At 36.2% G+C, this 19,056-nt stretch overlaps 1 protein-coding gene across 1 annotated transcript; it reads left to right on the forward strand.

Moving 5' to 3' along the window:
- The first annotated feature begins 1,172 nt into the window (after positions 1-1,172).
- Positions 1,173-8,265, forward strand: LOC125838722 (glycine dehydrogenase (decarboxylating), mitochondrial). The gene is made up of 15 exons (XM_049517763.1): positions 1,173-2,570; positions 2,879-3,124; positions 3,208-3,285; positions 3,371-3,471; positions 3,549-3,744; positions 3,827-3,952; positions 4,669-4,854; positions 4,929-5,042; positions 5,701-5,853; positions 6,049-6,237; positions 6,410-6,487; positions 6,579-6,704; positions 6,816-6,914; positions 7,019-7,136; positions 7,964-8,265. Exons 1-15 carry the CDS (start codon positions 1,365-1,367, stop codon positions 8,053-8,055), a joined length of 3,108 nt encoding a protein of 1,035 aa, XP_049373720.1. The 5' UTR covers positions 1,173-1,364; the 3' UTR covers positions 8,056-8,265.
- The last annotated feature ends 10,791 nt before the right edge of the window (positions 8,266-19,056 follow it).

Raw genomic sequence — 19,056 nt, forward strand, 5'->3', positions numbered from 1 at the left:
AAAGTACAATTCTTCTTTTATCCTTGTTGGTCCCACTTAATCTTAAAATAATACTCCAATACATTTATGAGGAGAGAGAAAAAAAGTCTACTTTTTAAAGGGCAATTTGGTAAACATTTCAAAGTCTTCATTTATTTCTTAAACTCCGTGCCCGGTCAAATGTTGCCACATAAAATGGGACGGAGGGAGTATTTGTTTTATAATGTATTATATTATTTTAATAAATATAATATTTAAATAGATTGTATCTTTTTCGAACGCTACATAATGTCATACATCAACAATTAGAATGATAATTATATACAAAAAGTCGGATACAAGAAAGAACTACTATAAAAAGGTAGGATAAAGAATATATTAAAGTAGGGCTGCCTATCGGTCGGTTAGGTTTTAAAGTTTATCAGTTCGACTTATCGGTTATCGATTTATAAACATGCTAAATCATTAAGATATTGACTTATCGGTTATTCATCGTTATCAGTTTTACTGTTAAGATCTGTTACAAAAAAAATCATTAAAAATCACTTAGAAATAAGGTGACAAACCAAATGAACCATGCACATGAGTTGACATATTGCATCTTGTTCAAAAGCAAACACAATCACACTGTAGAAGAATCAAGAATTGAGACAGTCAAAAATAAAAGTACGAAACTAAACTCTAAATCAAAGACTTTATATACCAAATAATATAAATATAATTGTTTAATTTTCTATCGGGCTACCGATCAACTCGTGAAGAAGAAACCTCAAACCGTTAAGAACCGATAATCATATAATAAAAAAAATCAAAACCATTACCGAAACCACCAAACCAATAACTCATTATCGATTTTGATTTTGAACAACCCAAAAAATTAAATTATTATATAATAAATAAAGAAGATAACAACGCTACCACACCAAATGAATAATACACAAAATTAGACTTCTCATCGTTATCTAACAATGAATTTAAACCTATGGAATAACAAGGTGTAAAACTACTGGTTGATAGAAAAACAAGATCCAAAAATCTTCTGTTTTTTTCCTCCAAATTGCTGCCTAGTGTCACTCCACTCTTCACCCACCACCACCAGATCTAGTAATTCCCAAGAAAAAATTATATAATTATGGCTTATGGGGGCAGATAAATATAAAAAGATTACCTTGCTGTGTATAAACAAGGTATCCTCAAATCAACAACCCATTACCACCACCCACTTTTTTTTATTTGTTCCATAAATAAACCATACACACACAATCAAATATAAATAGTGAAAAACCAAAGCTTTTAGCTTTGTCAACTTTTCTCAATCTTCATCCCTTTCTAGGGGTGTTTCTTGAATTTTCCTTTACAAATCTTGAAAACCTTGAAAAGAAATAATGGAGCGTGCTAGAAAATTGGCAAACAGAGCAATTCTGAAACGTTTGGTTTCACAATCAAAACAGAGTCGTTCTAATGAAATCCCATCATCATCATTATACAGGCCTTCAAGGTATGTATCTTCATTGTCACCATACACATTTCAGGCTAGAAATAATGCAAAATCTTTTAATACCCAACAAGCTAGATCAATTTCTGTTGAGGCTTTGAAACCAAGTGACACATTCCCACGCCGACATAACTCAGCCACCCCTGAAGAACAAACAAAAATGGCTGAGTTTTGTGGGTTTCAAAGCCTGGATGCACTTATTGATGCTACTGTACCTCAATCGATTCGTAGCGAATCGATGAAGTTACCTAAGTTTGATGGTGGATTGACTGAGTCACAGATGATTGAGCATATGCAGAATTTGGCATCTAAGAATAAGGTTTTTAAGTCATATATTGGGATGGGGTATTATAATACTTATGTACCACCTGTTATATTGAGGAATCTTTTGGAGAATCCTGCTTGGTATACTCAGTATACTCCTTATCAGGCTGAGATTTCGCAGGGACGGCTTGAGTCCCTGCTGAATTATCAGACCATGATTACGGATCTTACTGGTTTGCCAATGTCTAATGCATCTTTACTAGATGAAGGGACCGCGGCAGCTGAGGCTATGGCTATGTGTAACAATATTCTTAAGGGGAAAAAGAAAACTTTCCTTATTGCTAGCAATTGTCACCCTCAGACTATTGATATTTGTAAGACTAGAGCTGATGGATTTGATCTTAAGGTAGTTACTGTAGATCTTAAGGATATTGATTATAAGTCTGGTGATGTTTGTGGGGTACTAGTTCAGTATCCGGGGACCGAAGGTGAAATCTTGGATTATGGGGAGTTTATTAAGAATGCACATGCTCATGGAGTGAAGGTTGTTATGGCATCTGATCTTTTGGCCTTGACAATGTTGAAACCACCTGGTGAACTTGGAGCAGATATTGTTGTTGGTTCTGCTCAAAGGTTTGGAGTGCCTATGGGTTATGGAGGCCCTCATGCAGCTTTCTTGGCAACTTCTCAAGAATACAAGAGAATGATGCCTGGAAGAATTATTGGTGTCAGTGTTGATTCAACAGGGAAACCTGCTCTGCGTATGGCAATGCAGACTAGGGAACAACACATTCGCAGGGACAAGGCTACAAGTAACATTTGCACAGCACAGGTACCGAGTGAACTACTGTTTTCACTAACATCTATGCTATACCTTTATTTATGTCTCCTAGATTCTCTATTACACGACATTTTTATATTGTGGTAGTAGTAAATATTTTAACTTGTTTGAAAAATGTTTTCTGCTTGTATACAATGTTTTGTCTGGACATGAGCAGTGAGGAATAAAAACAAATCAAAATCTAATTTTCTTGCAAGAGATTATCTAACTCTCACATGTGCATTGGAAGGGGCTGATGCATGACACTATGCACTTTAGTTTCTTTTATTGGCTTATGAAATTGTCCTTTTATTATGCAGGCTTTGCTTGCCAACATGGCTGCCATGTATGCTGTCTATCATGGACCTGAAGGGCTAAAAACCATTGGCCAACGTGTTCATGGTCTTGCTGGAACATTTTCTGCTGGTCTCAAAAAGCTTGGAACAGTAGAAGTTCAGGATCTTCCATTCTTTGACACTGTGAAGGTGAAGTGTTCTGATGCAAAGGCAATTGCTGATGTTGCTAACAAGAATGACATTAACTTGCGGATTGTGGACAACAATACTGTAAGTCTAGCTAATTTTTATTTTAAACTTATTGATACTCCTAAATTTATGTTATGATCAAGTGTACCCCCTTTTTTTTCCAGATAACTGTATCTTTTGATGAAACTACTACCCTAGAAGATGTGGACGATCTATTTAAAGTTTTTGCCTTGGGAAAGCCAGTGAGTATCATTACTCCCCTATCCATGCTGCTGGTAGCAACTCAATGTATACATAGTGTATTCTTATCTTTGATGCTGTTAATAGGTCCCGTTCACTGCTCAATCAATTGCACAAGAGGTCAAGAACCTGATTCCTTCTGGACTTACAAGGGAGACTCCATTTTTGACTCACCAAATATTCAACTCGTAAGGCCTCCTTCAATGGTTAACCATCTTTATCCTGTAACGTTAGTGCTAGTTTAATTACTACATTGATGATTTAGGTACCATACTGAGCACGAGTTGCTGAGATACCTCCATAAGCTACAATCAAAGGATCTCTCCTTGTGCCATAGCATGATTCCTTTGGGCTCCTGCACAATGAAATTGAATGCCACGACAGAGATGATGCCGGTGACATGGCCTAGCTTTGCAAATATTCACCCTTTTGCACCCACTGAACAGGCAGCTGGCTATCAGGTTGCTACTGCTTAGATGCATTGCTGCTTGCAAACTGCAGAAAGAGAAGAACTAATCAAGACTGTTACATGCTTTCTTGCAGGAAATGTTCGACGATTTAGGCGCCCTATTGTGTACAATTACAGGTTTTGATTCCTTCTCGTTGCAGCCTAATGCTGGTGCTGCTGGAGAATATGCTGGATTGATGGTTATTCGTGCATATCATATGGTACTCCTTAAATCTAAATGAATAGTTTGCTTTCGGATTTGATTTAAGCTCTCTTAATACCTAGCTAATACTTACATGATTAAGGTTCCTAATGAACTTAATTAATATTGTATTTGTGAAATGTTTGAAGAGACAAATTGGTGGGAAAATACTGCACATGCTTTTACTATTTTTATCAAACACCGTTCCTTTTATAGTCTGTTATATTAAAAAAAAAACGTTTCCCCTTTTACTCATCCATTTCAGCAAATCAGGAGATATTTATTATTTACTTCCAATATTACCCTTATCATAAGTAAACTACATAAAGTATTAGTAGTCAAATTTAGATTTCCAAAGCATAGTTATTATGGGTAATTTAGTAAAACAAATCCTTAAATTATTCCTTAAGTGGAGTGTCAAGTCAATAGAGGACTAGTAAAAGGGAACGGAGGGAGTATTAGGGAAAATCACCTGTTGATCACCCATTCTTTGTGAAGATCTTTACTTCCATCTAGTTACTACTTGACATCTATTATCCTTCATGGAGTTGTAGAAGGCTATAGAATTTTAATCTTCCAAGAACGCTTGATGTACCATAATGGGATGCTAATGGCCATAGGATTATATTTTTTGTTTTTGATTATCAGATTCTTCTCCTTGTTTTCATCCTTAACCATAAATTAGACTCTGTAAAGCTTTCGGCTAGCTTAATTAAATTTTGAGTTTTGTTGCAGTCAAGGGGTGACCATCACCGCAATGTATGCATCATTCCTGTATCAGCACATGGAACAAATCCTGCAAGTGCTGCAATGTGTGGGATGAAAATTGTTGCTGTCGGGACAGATGCAAAAGGAAACATTAATATTGAAGAGTTGAGGAAGGCTGCTGAGGCAAATAAGGATAACCTTGCTGCTCTCATGGTAAATCATGTGCTACTATTTTCTGACACCTTTCTGTATTGGTTGTATTTACTTAAGGCTTGATCAAATTTCAGGTTACATACCCATCAACACATGGAGTGTATGAGGAAGGAATTGATGAGATATGTAAGATTATCCATGACAATGGTGGTCAGGTGTACATGGACGGGGCTAACATGAATGCACAGGTAATTAATTACCTCCTATCAACTCCTAACCTCTCATGCTGTAACTTTTCTTCCTCAGATTTACAGCTTATTAGTCTAGAGCATATAAACTGGGATGTAAACATTTCATCATTTCAAATTCTTGTAGATTTTACTTGTCATTGAGTCTGCGTAGTGATCATTTTATCTCTATAAATTCGAGCTCAACAATTTTGAAGTCAGACCTTATATCTTAAGAAAGGGATGTCTAATGAACCTCAAATTTTGCTTTCTATCCTTTTCTTCCTCTTCTTCTTTACTCCTGGATGATTTGATAGTTGTCCCACATGATGTATGAGCTAGTGTGATTTGCTGTAGTTTAGTTTTCTCTGACTTTTGTGAGTCATACTACGTCCTGTGCGGTCAAGTCTGAAGCTCTCTTCTCTTGATTGGTTACCTTGGTTTAAAGGTTTTATCAGGTGCTTGGCTGGTGGTCAACTTTCTGGACAATATGACATCTGTTTTTTTTAACTTATGCATACTACCTTTCTTCTATTTACTCCTCAATTACATCATCAAAATTTAGTTTTAGTTCAGCTAATGACTACACCACTTTGTTGTTGGCTCTTTCCTCTTTTTGATGGGGGCGTAGATGCAGGTGTTGTACAGTCTTTTCATTCATTGCTATTTTTTCTTACAGGTTGGTTTGACAAGCCCTGGCTTTATTGGTGCTGATGTTTGTCATCTAAATCTCCATAAAACATTCTGCATTCCTCATGGTGGAGGAGGTCCCGGAATGGGTCCAATTGGAGTGAAGAAGCACTTGGCACCATATTTGCCATCACACCCTGTGGTATGTCCTTGATAACACCAATTACTTCACTACATAACACTCTCTAGGTCCTGGTACCTCGTTCTTTGTTAGATTTATGTTTCTTAAAAATAATATTGTGATTATCAAACTTGCAAATATTTATTAATTCATCGGCCTGGGATTTTGTTTTATCTTTCTGGTTTAGTTTTCTTAATCATTGTGATTCTCCTGAAGGTACCAACTGGAGGGATCCCATCCCCCGACAAGAGTGAGCCACTTGGTGCTATTTCTGCTGCACCCTGGGGTTCAGCACTTATTTTACCGATTTCATATACCTACATTGCCATGATGGGGTCTAAGGGACTTACAGATGCATCAAAGATAGCTATCCTGAGCGCAAACTACATGGCGAAGCGTTTGGAGGTCTTTGTTCTATTATGTCTCATATTCTATTTGAGTTGAATTTTCTGCTTTTCTGTTTCTCGGGCTTGCTATGCCTGTCTTAATTCATCATAGTTGAAAAAGTTTGTCCTGCAACAAGTGTTCAATTTGGGTGTTCTGCTTAGCTGATCATATTTTCTGCTTTGATCAACAGAAGCACTACCCAGTCCTCTTCCGAGGTGTCAATGGAACATGTGCCCATGAGTTTATCATTGACCTGAGGGGCTTTAAGGTAGTTTCTTTTCTGAATCATTTCCGATTCACTTCCTTTTTTACTGGTTGTTAAGAGTGTACTAAATCTTGTGCGAGTCTTCGCCTTTCAGAACACTGCTGGGATAGAACCTGAAGATGTTGCTAAACGTCTTATTGACTACGGATTTCATGGACCTACAATGTCTTGGCCAGTTCCTGGTACACTTATGATTGAACCTACTGAAAGTGAAAGCAAGGTATAATACAAGGATGCATATTGTATTATTGTATGATACAGGAAAAAGTTTCAGTAGTACACAGTATAGTTTTTTTATTTGGTGGTCCTGAAGTAGCTGTGTATTATGCAGGCGGAACTAGACAGGTTTTGTGATGCACTCATCTCCATCAGAGAAGAAATTGCTCAGATTGAGAAAGGGAATGTTGATATTAACAACAATGTTCTCAAGGTATATATGTGTTATTTTTTTCTTGTAAATTAGTTTTAAATGAAACATTTGCTGTTTGTACTGTTGCATAAATCAGGAGATATTAACCAAGACTTGTTTTGCAGGGGGCTCCTCATCCACCATCAATGCTCATGGCAGATGCATGGACAAAACCATATTCTCGGGAATATGCTGCATACCCTGCTCCCTGGCTAAGGAGTGCCAAATTCTGGCCAACTACAGGTCTTTACCATCTCTATTACAACTCCAATTTTAAACCTACAAACTTGACGTTAGCTAAATTCTGAAGTATTAGATTTTTTTCCTCTTTAGCGATACATTGAAATGTAGAGGTGTTCAGCAAAACTTTTACTTTACTGGTCAACGCATTTTCAAAACTTCCGAAACATACTAGCAACCACTACTGAAATTATGTCCTTAAATTTTAAACATCCAATCTTATACCTACATACACAATGTTTTTTTCCTTCTCGTTAATGATTATACAAAAATTTCATTTGAAAATTCATTAGTTTTCACGTAATCATACTACATAATGACAGCCTCTAGACTACTAGCAACTGAGGACATGCAGGGAACTTTCTCTTTCCATGTCCTATTACAATGGAACTGCTTTAAAAAGGCCATTTTCAATAAAATCTTGTGTACTTGAAATTAGAATATCTGTTTTACGGTCACGTGTTAGAAGAGAAAAAATGTATTCTTTCTGTCTCTGTTTGTCGCATAGGGTTCTCATCATGAATATAATGAATCTGTAGAACTTAGGAAGAAGATATTTGCAAGTTCATATGAATAAGATGATTGAAAGAAGCTCAAGAGTATCTGCTGAAATCTACAATTCTCGCATTTAATGACTATATTGCAATACTGCTTTTTATTGAACCAGACCTTAGTGGGATTTCACTGAGTATGTTGTTGTTGTAAACTATACATTTTTATTTATTATGTTCGTAATGAGCATGAAATGAGCTAAAACAACTTTTTAAAAGGGGACAAAGGGAGCCTTATATCTTGGTATTGACGATAATCTACTTGTGATTGCATTTCAGGACGAGTGGACAATGTGTATGGAGATCGCAACCTGATCTGCACCCTTCTTCCAGTGTCAGAAATGGCTGAAGAAAAAGCTGCAACTGCTTAGCCTTAACTGTTTCAGTGGTCATAAGTTCCTTTACAAAGCATGAAATCACCTTCTTCGTGGATGATCTTGTTGTACATACAAGTTTCGTATTCATATACTTGGTGGTAGCTGATGACTTTCATCTTCTTGCCATATTGATGAAAAGCTGCTATATTAACAGATCATGTTGATCATTGCAGCTCACTTGTTGTAATCATTAATTCCTCTCTTTCTCCAATCTATCTCTCTTTCATCACCTATGTTGTGCAGATTCTTCATTTCTCTTGACATACTTGTGCCTAACGGATGTGACTAGAGTGTGGGTACTTCATGTGATTTTTCTCAAAATTTAGCAAAAAATATTTTCATGCAACTGAATTGGATACATACCTGTGAACGAGTCTAAGCAACATAGTTTATGACGATGCATCACATACTCAAGTCTCAACATGTATAGCTAGGCAAAAACTTTCTTCAAGAAATGCTTTAGGTCTTTTCTTTTCGTTTATCTCCCAGGTGCTGAGATATATTAATCTAAAAATTATAATTTCAGAATAGCTTAGTCCACAAATTAAACGACTCCTTAAAGATCAGTGGAAAATCCTTCATACAAACTCTTGGAGCAAAATTTGTCGAAAAATTCATACGTAGCTATGGTGTAAACTGTAAACCTTTTTGGGTGCGTGACTATATAAATGAAACCATGGTTTCTTTTGGTGTAGTAAAGTGAAATATATTGCAAACTAAAAAGACTATAGAAAGAGGGATTGGTCATAATTTTTTTATGTATATTATCTTGAAAATAGGATAAGTTTTACCTTTTTAATTTTATTTAATATAAATATTAGATTGAGTAAAGCTTAAACAGAATGATATAAGATAATAAAGACATATGTACTATTTATATTGTAGTTGATATTAATTCACTTGGGATTGAAGCGACATTACTATTATAGACTGGATAGTGGATACAAGAAAAAATTTCTAAGATATTTTTTAGGGTAGAAAAAACATAAATATAATATTTAAAGAACTTAATAATACCAATATAACAATAGTTTATCATTTTTCATACATAGTAACAAAATCCTTACAAAACACAATAAATTAGGTTTAATCACAGTAATAATTTGAAAATCAATAGGTACATGTAATCAAAATTCTTGATATTCCTTCCTTCATTTTCTCCTAATTAGTTTTTTCAACTTCCACAATTCTCTCAATCTTTTCCACAATCTCCTTCTCTTTCATCACATATCAATATTTTGTTGGTGGAGATGAGTTTTAAAAAGATAATCAACTAACGTTAACACAATTTTGCATACATGTAACTTGGTATGTTGATGTCACGCTCCGAGCCTACACCCTGGACATGGCCGGCACTCGAGAACTATTGTTTGCTCCAAGTGAACGCTTGGCCTGGCTCAACTCTTAGCAGAAGACTTACTCATAAATAAGATGAACTCAAAAGCACAACTTTACTCAATGTCTCAAAGAAATACTCAGAATATTTTAAAAATAAAACATTCAACTGGCCAAAGAGGCAACTCAAGTTTTTAAACATTAAAAGTAGAAATGAAAAGACTCTTGAACTACTACTGTCTATCTATCTATGAAGCCTTTAATACTATGAGGGATGTGGGGACAAGACCCCCGATCATCCTAACAAAACTGAGATAAACAAGATAAATAAGGGATCCTCCGAAAGCAAAGAGGCTCACCAAACAACTCTGTAACTCGACTGGATCAACGAAGCGCTGGTTGGTGATCCTGGTTACCTGTATTTGCATCATGAAACGATGCAGGCCAAATGGCGTCAGTACATGGAATGTACGAGCATGCGAGGGGAAATCTAAAACATGACATAAGCTTGAACTGGAACTGAAGAAACAACTTACCTCGTCTCAACTCAACTCAGCCTTAACTCATTTCAATATAAAAGCAATAACAGTAATGCAATATAAAGAAAAACTTTTAAAATAGTAGATAACAACTCAATATATTGGAAAATACAATATAACTCAGTTTGTATGTATAAATACAAAATAAACTTTGTTTGGGAGATTCTCTAATTGACAATCATCACTATGAGATATGTGATGATACAGTGTCTCGCCTACGCTGCCAGAACTGTCATATACCTTGCCGGGGTATAGAACTCCTCAACTAAGTGGATCCACTAGTCTATGCTAAAAAACAATAAGGAATTATCTAAAAAGTATGACCTTTTCTACCCACGTTGGCTACATGGTTTATGAGAGTTGTGAATTGTTAGAACTCTCCCCCATATCGGTGCTCAATACTATCCCAAAATATAACTTAGCTCTGATGTTTTAAAAAAAAACATTTCCTCTTCCTCAACTTTGAGATTATTACTCAAAATATTTCTCTTAGAGGAGATAGTACTCAAAACTGCTCATGAACTCTTTTGGAAATCGATGTTTCCTCTCATCTTAAATGTAAAAACATTTACTATTGGCAATACTTAGTTCCCATATATCCTTTTAAAGAAAATGAACTCAACTATACTCTTCCTCAAACTCAAATGCTCAAGTCTTAAAACAAGTTTTAAAGTGTTTGTAAAAGACTTCTCAAAAGACTTGAAGGAACTCTCAAGACTTGACTCTTAACTCTACCTTGAATTTGAATTCAAGGTTATGATTCATGTTATGAATGATTTCTAGATGTTTGGAAGTAGTTTAGAGTAGTTAGAATCAATAGGGACTGAAGAAATACTTTAAAGGAACTCACACGAGTTAAACAATTGAAGACAGGATGGGGCAGGCGACCCTTGCGCACTGAGTGGCGCTGGGCGCCAACCCCTAAAATATTGAAGGGTGGTTGGGGTGCACCGGCTGGCGCAGGACGGCCAGGCCCCAAAATACAGACCACCTCTGCTGGCGCATTGGTGGGGTGGCGCACCAGCCCCTGCCCAGATTTCTCCGATGAATTTCTTTCTCATTTTCTAACCCTAGTTCACCTAGAATCGAATGGTTTCTTCCCCACTCACTTAGATTCGAATACCCAACATAAGTACACAACAATCTACTCAACTAACCCTCAAATCACTAACTTTCATCTAAAAAGTTCATCAAAACCCCAACAATCAAGATTACAAATGGAATTCCAAGAAAACTCAGCAATAACTCAAATCCTTCAACCTCAAGAATGAAATTGCATTAAAACAGCATGATTGGAGTGTGGGTGAACGAACCCAGCACTATGAGAACTCATATACCTCTTAGGGATCAAACCCTTGGTGAAATTCCACAACAAAACTTCAAGAACTTGACGAACACCTTGAATCTTCCCTCTTTTCTCCTTTTTTTCTCTTCTTGAACTCTCTTCTAAAACACTAAGCGTAAATTAGGATTGTAAAACTGAACCAAATCAGATTTGACCCCAAAGTATTACTAAAAATCATTTTAATCTGATTGGGTAAGGAAAAGACCAAATACCCCTCATTAATTCGGGTAACTTTTCTTAACTGGACATACTAACTTCAAACAGGCATATCTTCCTCATATGAACTTGAAACTTAGCAAACTCGGTGGCGTTGAAACTAGGATTCCAAGACCTTTCATTTGATATCTCATGGGCCACCTAAATCATCATGTACTGAAAGTTATAGTCGTTTGAAGTTGACCCAAAACTCACAACTTAGGCATAACTTGCAATAATCCTCAAATTAGTTATTTCCAATTTAGCGCTTTCTAATTTTAGCTCTTTCTAAGGAGGGATGCTACAATATCTCCCCCTTGGAAACATTCAACTTCGAATGAGATTATTCTAAGCAGAATGAAGGTGGAAACATCTACACCCAACTCAAACACCCAATATGCAATTTAACACACTCAACATATCAATTTAAAGAGTACCAAGATTTAATTAGTACCTTGATTTGGTTCTTCGGATTTAAAGAGATGTGTGTATCTCTTCTTCATATCCTCCTCAGCCTCCCAAGTAGATTCCTCAACAAACTGGTTCCTCCATAAAACCTTGATTGATGCAACCTCCTTGGTTCTCAACTTGCGAACCTGACGATCAAGTATCTAAATGGGAATCTCCTCATAAGATAGGTTGTCCTTAATACCAATATTTTCAGTAGGTATAATAAGTGAAGGATCGCTCATACACTTCTTCAACATAGAAATTTGAAATACCGGATGGACTGTTACTAATTCTTACGGTAGCTCCGACTCAGGTTACATTGTCAATCCTTTTGGATATCCTGTAAGGACCAATATACCGGGGAATAATTAAGCTTCCCCTTCTTGCCAAACCTCATAACACCTTTCATGGGTGAAACCTTCAAATAAACCCAATTATCCACCTCAAACTCCAAGTCTCTTCTCCTAACATCTGTATAGGATTTCTGACAACTCTGCGCTATTTTCAACCTTTCTTGAATAGTCTTCACCTTCTCCATAGCTTGATGAACCAAGTCTGGTCCTATCAACCCAGCCTCACCAACCTCAAACCATCCAATATGAGATCTACATCTTCTCCCACAAAGAGCCATTTGGATGCTAGAGTGATAACTATTGTTTTAAGCAAACTCAATGAGAGGTACGTACTCATTCTAATTACCCTTGAAATTGATCACACACGCCCTCAACATATCCTTTAAAGTTTAAATTATACGCTCTGCTTGACCATGAGTCTGAGGATGAAAAATAATACTCAAATTTACCCTAGAACCCAAACCCTTCTGGAAAGACTTCCAGAATTGTGCGGTGAATTGCACACCTCTATCTGAAATGATGGACACCGGAACTCCATGAAGTCTGACTACCTCTTGAATATATAACTTGACATAATCTTCTGCTGAAAAAGTAGCCTTTATCGGTAAAAAATGGGCTGATTTAGTCATTTGATCTACAATCACCCAAATCAAATCATGTTGTCTGCGAGACCGTGGCAACCCAGTAATGAAATCCATATTGATCATCTCTTACTTCCATTTCGGAATGTCTATGTTCTGAGCCATACCACCGGGCCTCTAGTGCTCTACCTTGTCTTGTTGACAATTCGGTCATTTAGCAACGAACTCTGCAATACTCTTCTTCATACTATTCCACCAATAGATTTTTCTCAAGTCACGATACATCTTTGTGGAACTCGGATGGATAGAGTATCTATAGCTATGAGCTTCCTCCATGATCCTCTCTTGAAGTTCATCCACCCTTGGCACACACAATCTACCTTGATACCTCAATACCCATCCCCCCTTGTTCAAAAGCAATCACTTGCTGCTTATGAACAGTTGCCTTCAATTCAAGCAAAACAGGGTCTTGGTCTTGTTTCTCTTTCACTTCTGACACTAATGATGATTCAACCTCATTTATTACCACTACTCTACCTTTATTGCAATCCAACAAACGGACTCCTAATCGTGCAAGTTTGTGCACATCTTTGGCTAATTTTTTCTTGTCCTCCTCGACATGGGTGGTACTACCTATAGACAACCTGCTCAAGGAATCAACAACAACATTAGCCTTACCTGGGTGATAGAGAATACTCATATCATAATCCTTAAGTAACTCCAACCACCTCTTCTATTTGAGATTAAGCTATTTCTGACTTAACACATATTGAAGACTCTTGTAATCGATGAACACATCTACATGAACACCATAAAGATAGTGACGCCATATTTTAAAAGCAAACACTATTGCAGCCAACTCTAGATCATGGGTTGGGTAATTCCTCACGTGAATCTTAAGCTTTCTGGAGGCATAAGCTCTAACTTTGCCATTTTGCATCAATACACAACCAGTACGACTCTGGATGCATCGCAATACATAACAAAACCTTGCGTACCTTCTGGTAAGGTCAACATTGGGCAATAGTCAACCTAGTTTCAATTCCTGAAAGTTTTTCTCACAAGCTTCAGACCATTGGAACTTTAGTGTCTTCTGAGTCAACTTAGTCAACGGGGATGAAATAGATGAAAACCCCTCGACAAACCTTCTATAATAACCAGACAATCCCAAGAAACTCCTAATATAAGTTGGAGACGTGGGTCTAGGCCAGTTCTGCACTGCCTCAATCTTCTGAGTGTCAACTCGGATCCCCTCACCTGAAATAATGTGGCCTAAGAATGCCACAGACTCAAGCCAAAACTCACACTTAGAGAATTTAGCATACAACTCTTTATCCCTGAGAGTTTGAAAAACTACTGTGAGATGACTAGCCTGATCTTCCTCATTCCTCGAATAAATCAAGATGTCATTAATGAATACAATAACAAACATATCAAAATAAGGCTTAAACACTCTGTTCATAAGATCCATGAACGTTGCAGGGGAATTAGTCAACCCAAAAGACATAACTATAAACTTGTAATGGCCGTAACGGGTCCTGAATGTTGTCTTAGGGATATCACTTTATCTTACTCTCAATTGATGATAGTCAGATCTGAGGTCTATCTGTCACGACCCGAGTCTAGGCCCCAGATGCGACACAACGTACTTGACCCCGAAAGGGTCTCGTACAAGCCTCTTAGCATTCATAACATTCGATATATAGAAATAGTGAAGAATTAAAACTTATTTAAATCTAAACTATCAAAAACTTCATTTAAAATCTTTCATAAGACATAACGGAAATCTAAGTCTCACATGACCATCTTAACAATGTCCTCGAAAACTAAAGTAGGGACACGACTCTTTACAATCAAAAGAACTAGAATTGTTTATTACATAAAAGGAAATAAACTTTAAAAAAACACTTGTCCTCGATCTATGAGGACGTACCACTCTAGCCTTGGAGGAATAGGAATCCAAGCACTTCAATCCTAGCTAGAATCAATCACTTGCTGGAACCTACACTTGTAGTAAAATAAGAGAAATATGGGTTAGCACACAAAAATGTACTAAGTATGATGATCATGCAAAAACATGCTTTAAAAGGGACATTTTGGTTGGAAACCATGCATTATGCCACTTTTTAGAAATATCATGTTCAATAGCATAAGAGACATACAATACAAGTATAATCATCATACAAGTCATAATACCACATTTGGACAATATCATCATGTAAACCATTACCTTCACCTTAAGTAACCCTCATGCTATACCTTGTGCACTGCATGGATGCGTCCCATACCACCATCCACCCTAAGGCACCACATTAAGGTCACCTAAAGTGAACTTACCATTCATTCCTTTTCACCTTTACACAATATCCATACATAAAATATCTAACATTTCATAACACATGACAAGGGAAAATAACTCATAATGTAACCCAAGTATAGCATGCATCATCACATTAAGCATTTAAGAGTCAACATCCTCCAATAACTTCATTTAGAGGACTTTCATACATTAGCCATTAGGACTTAGAGAACTCACTATGACCCTATCAAAGCCTACTCGCGCAATGTATAGATGGCATCTCATACTACCACCTACATTTCGTAGAACCTCTCAAGAAACCATAATGCACATCTCACATGATGGAAATAAGCATTTAACCGACATAGACCATGCAGGCTAGACATGGAATCTAGTGTCATATAGCCCCACACCGTAAAGAAGTGTTCCACTTGCCTAAGGTAGAACGGTAACATTATCTCGGATAGAATCTGGTAGCTAATATCCTATGTGGGCACATAGTTATGGGATAGGAAGATGTTCCTTGGAACTCTAACATCGATTCTAGAGTCTTCTTTACCTTAGATCATTTATGAAAAGAATGCCTTAAGCCTATCAATTCATATACATCAAGTCAAGACACATTTATTACTCATATATAAAAGGAATGCCATAGCCTATCGATTCATATTCATCAAGTCAAGACACATTCATTATACAAGAAATGATGCCTAAGCCTACTACTTCAAGTTAGAACATTACACATAGAAGCCCTTCACATTCTATCATCATCATTCATGAGTGTCAAATTGAGAATTAGCCTTTCAATAATAACATAAATACCTTCAAGACATGATCACCTTAACTTCATTGAATTCACATTCATATACTTAGTAAGTAAACACATCCACCTTTCAAGTGGATCAATAGTTCAAGCACAATTCTACTTCAACATGAACATTTAGTCATAACTTGCCTTCAAGGCAATAAATCTCAAATCATCAAAACACCAACAATTTACCATAATTAAGGCATAGGTAATGATATAATTCAATAACCCAAAGCAATTTAGACATATTACCATCATAAGCTTTCATAATCAACAAACTCAATTCATAAAGGAACAATTTAAGAATTGAGATAAATCATGGGTTCATGGAGTATTTTCATCATCAATTAAACATCAATACAATCAATATATGATATTAGAAACCATTTGAAATCGTTTGAAGAAAGAACCCATGAGATTGAGTAAAAGCCTAGGTTTTTCATGAACTTGAAAACTTTGAAAAACTTCTTTGAAATTGACTATAGGGTGAAACCTAACCCTAGATGAAGGATCACCATACCTTTACTAAGATTCCTCAAGAAATTTGCTGAAGAAATCCTTGAATCGAAACCCTAGCTCTCACTTCTTCTTTTTTTCCCTTGAGTTAGAGAGAGAAATATTGAGAGATGAAGAACTTTGGGGTTTTGATTAATGGAGTAAATGAAGTGTGTTAAGACTTGAAACTATTTATATTTATGATATAAACCATTTAAAATAAACCCCACATAATAAAACATTAAAACAAAATTACTTAAAAACCTCTAACTTGGGCAGCCCCGTTAGGGACCAAGTCCATTTCTACAGTCCGTGAAGGGGGACCACGGCCCGTGGTGGTGCCCGTGGTCCTCTAGGTAGTGTGCTTATTTGCCTTGCCAAGCCCCAATATGCTAAGGCATCTTCACGGCCATTTCTACGGGCCGTGGTCAAGACTACTGGCAGTGGAGTGGTCCGTGAATTTGGGGCAGTAGCTTGGCCACAAGGCCTTGCCTCTCATGCCACCAAGTGATCTTCACGTCCACTTCTACGGACCGTGGTCAAGACCACTGGACATGAAGTGGTCTGTGGACTTGGGGCAGTGCTTGGCCAAGGTTGGGCAGCCTTGGCCTTTGGCTTAGGCCTTGCCCCCTTGGCTTGGCACTTGCCCTTGCAACCCTTAACCAAACCTAAAAAGGTCTTTCAACTATGGAGTCTAACACGTACCTTGACATTGATCCTCACTATTAGGCTCTAGTTCATCCTATCATTTTTGGGTCATTATACTATCTTAGAAAAACAAGTGGCACCCTGAAGTTGATCGAAAAGATCATCAATTCTTGGAAGATGATACTTATTCTTGATAATAACCTTGTTAATTGGCCGTAATCAATACACATTTTAAGTGAACCATCTTTCTTCCTTTCAAATAAGACTGGAGCAATAAATGTGGGAACTGATAAATATTATTAGAAAGATGATGAAGAAGAAGGAGGCAGAGAATTTGAAAGATGCCTTCATCTTTTCAATTTATCTCTCTCTCTCTCTCACTCACTCACTCACTCACTCACTCACTCTGTTTCTTTGTGGAAAATAAGTGGGAGAGATGATTGTAATGGGGAAGTAGTGGCTAGTTGGTTAAGTGCATGGTGGTTATATGTAATGAAATATGTACGGGTTGAATTATACATCTATTTGTTGATTCAACAAACGAATCAAATATTATAACTCAACATGTCAAAATGTAACATAATTTCATATGTACAAAATCAAATTTGTAGATTTGGAATTTTGTTAATTCTAAGGAGCAAAGTTGGATCATATTAAATGATGATTCCTTATTTGATTCGAGCAAACACTAAAAAAGTAAAAGTCATAGCATGTTAATTGAATTAATCTATTTTTATCACAATTAAATTTGATTCAATTTATTCATTTAACGCCGCTAATTAATTTATATATTCTAATTAACTTAGATTTGAGACTTGGTGCATTGATTAACTAACATGATGTCTTAAAGTATAAATATTAAATAAAAATGGAACTATTAAGTAATATCTTGATGTAAAGATTACTTATATATCTTCCTTCATACTTAGGCATTTTGATTTTTGAATGAAAATCACAATAATGAATATTTGATGGTTTATAAGGACTGGTCAAACTAAAAGTAACATATTAGTCAATTTTCTTTGTTGTGACACTATAAATGTAACTTATTAACTTTTGTTCAATAATTTATAAACGTTTTAAAAAAATATAAATTATACAAGATAAGTCTAATTGAACGAACTCAATTAAGAAGACATTAACAAGAGAAATCAATTTGTGACCTCCATTTTGGAATACCAAATGGTGGTGCACCAACACAATCACACTTACACTTAACATAAACATAATTAACAAGCAACCCAAACAATAATATCCTCTTACTTGTCTATAGCCAAGTTTCTTATACCATATTATCATACTAACTACATATAACTTGATAAATAAGACAGAGTACATGAGAGAATACACAGAATACTACTAGGTCTGACATAATATTTCTAACATCATATGAGTGGTTGGGATGTAACTCATACACCACGTACAATTCTGAAACTAAAAAGATCATAAAAGCAATAAAAGTATGCATGGCTTTTCCCTCGAACCATGAGGACTCACCAGTCTAAGTGATCAATAGCGGAGTAGGCCACCTAAGTACGTCTGAATGGAGGAGCGTCGAATCCTATATTATGAGACAATATAGGTACAAATATGCATTAGTATTATGAATGTACTAAGTATGGGAAATAAACATAAACATGATATCATAATGAGTTAGAAATGTGAATTTGCAAGACCAAGTAAATACATAAGGAAGTTTAAATGTCAAATCAAAAAAGTGTATACAAGGTCAATTAATCTTAAAATCATAAAGAAAGATTTCGTAAAACCTTTGAAAAAAATATAATTCATTTGTGGGATATTTACCATTAACCAACAATAAGACCATGTGAGCTATAACATGGAATCTGGTGTAACCATCACACTTAGGGGTGTGCATCATTTGTATTAAACTGAAAATCAAACCAAATCAGACTGAACTCTAATTTGGATTATATTTTTTTTGTT

This window comes from Solanum verrucosum, unplaced genomic scaffold (genome assembly GCF_900185275.1).
Source record: "Solanum verrucosum unplaced genomic scaffold, falcon-dt-bn FXZP01000182.1, whole genome shotgun sequence".
Classification (NCBI taxonomy): Eukaryota; Viridiplantae; Streptophyta; class Magnoliopsida; order Solanales; family Solanaceae; genus Solanum; species Solanum verrucosum.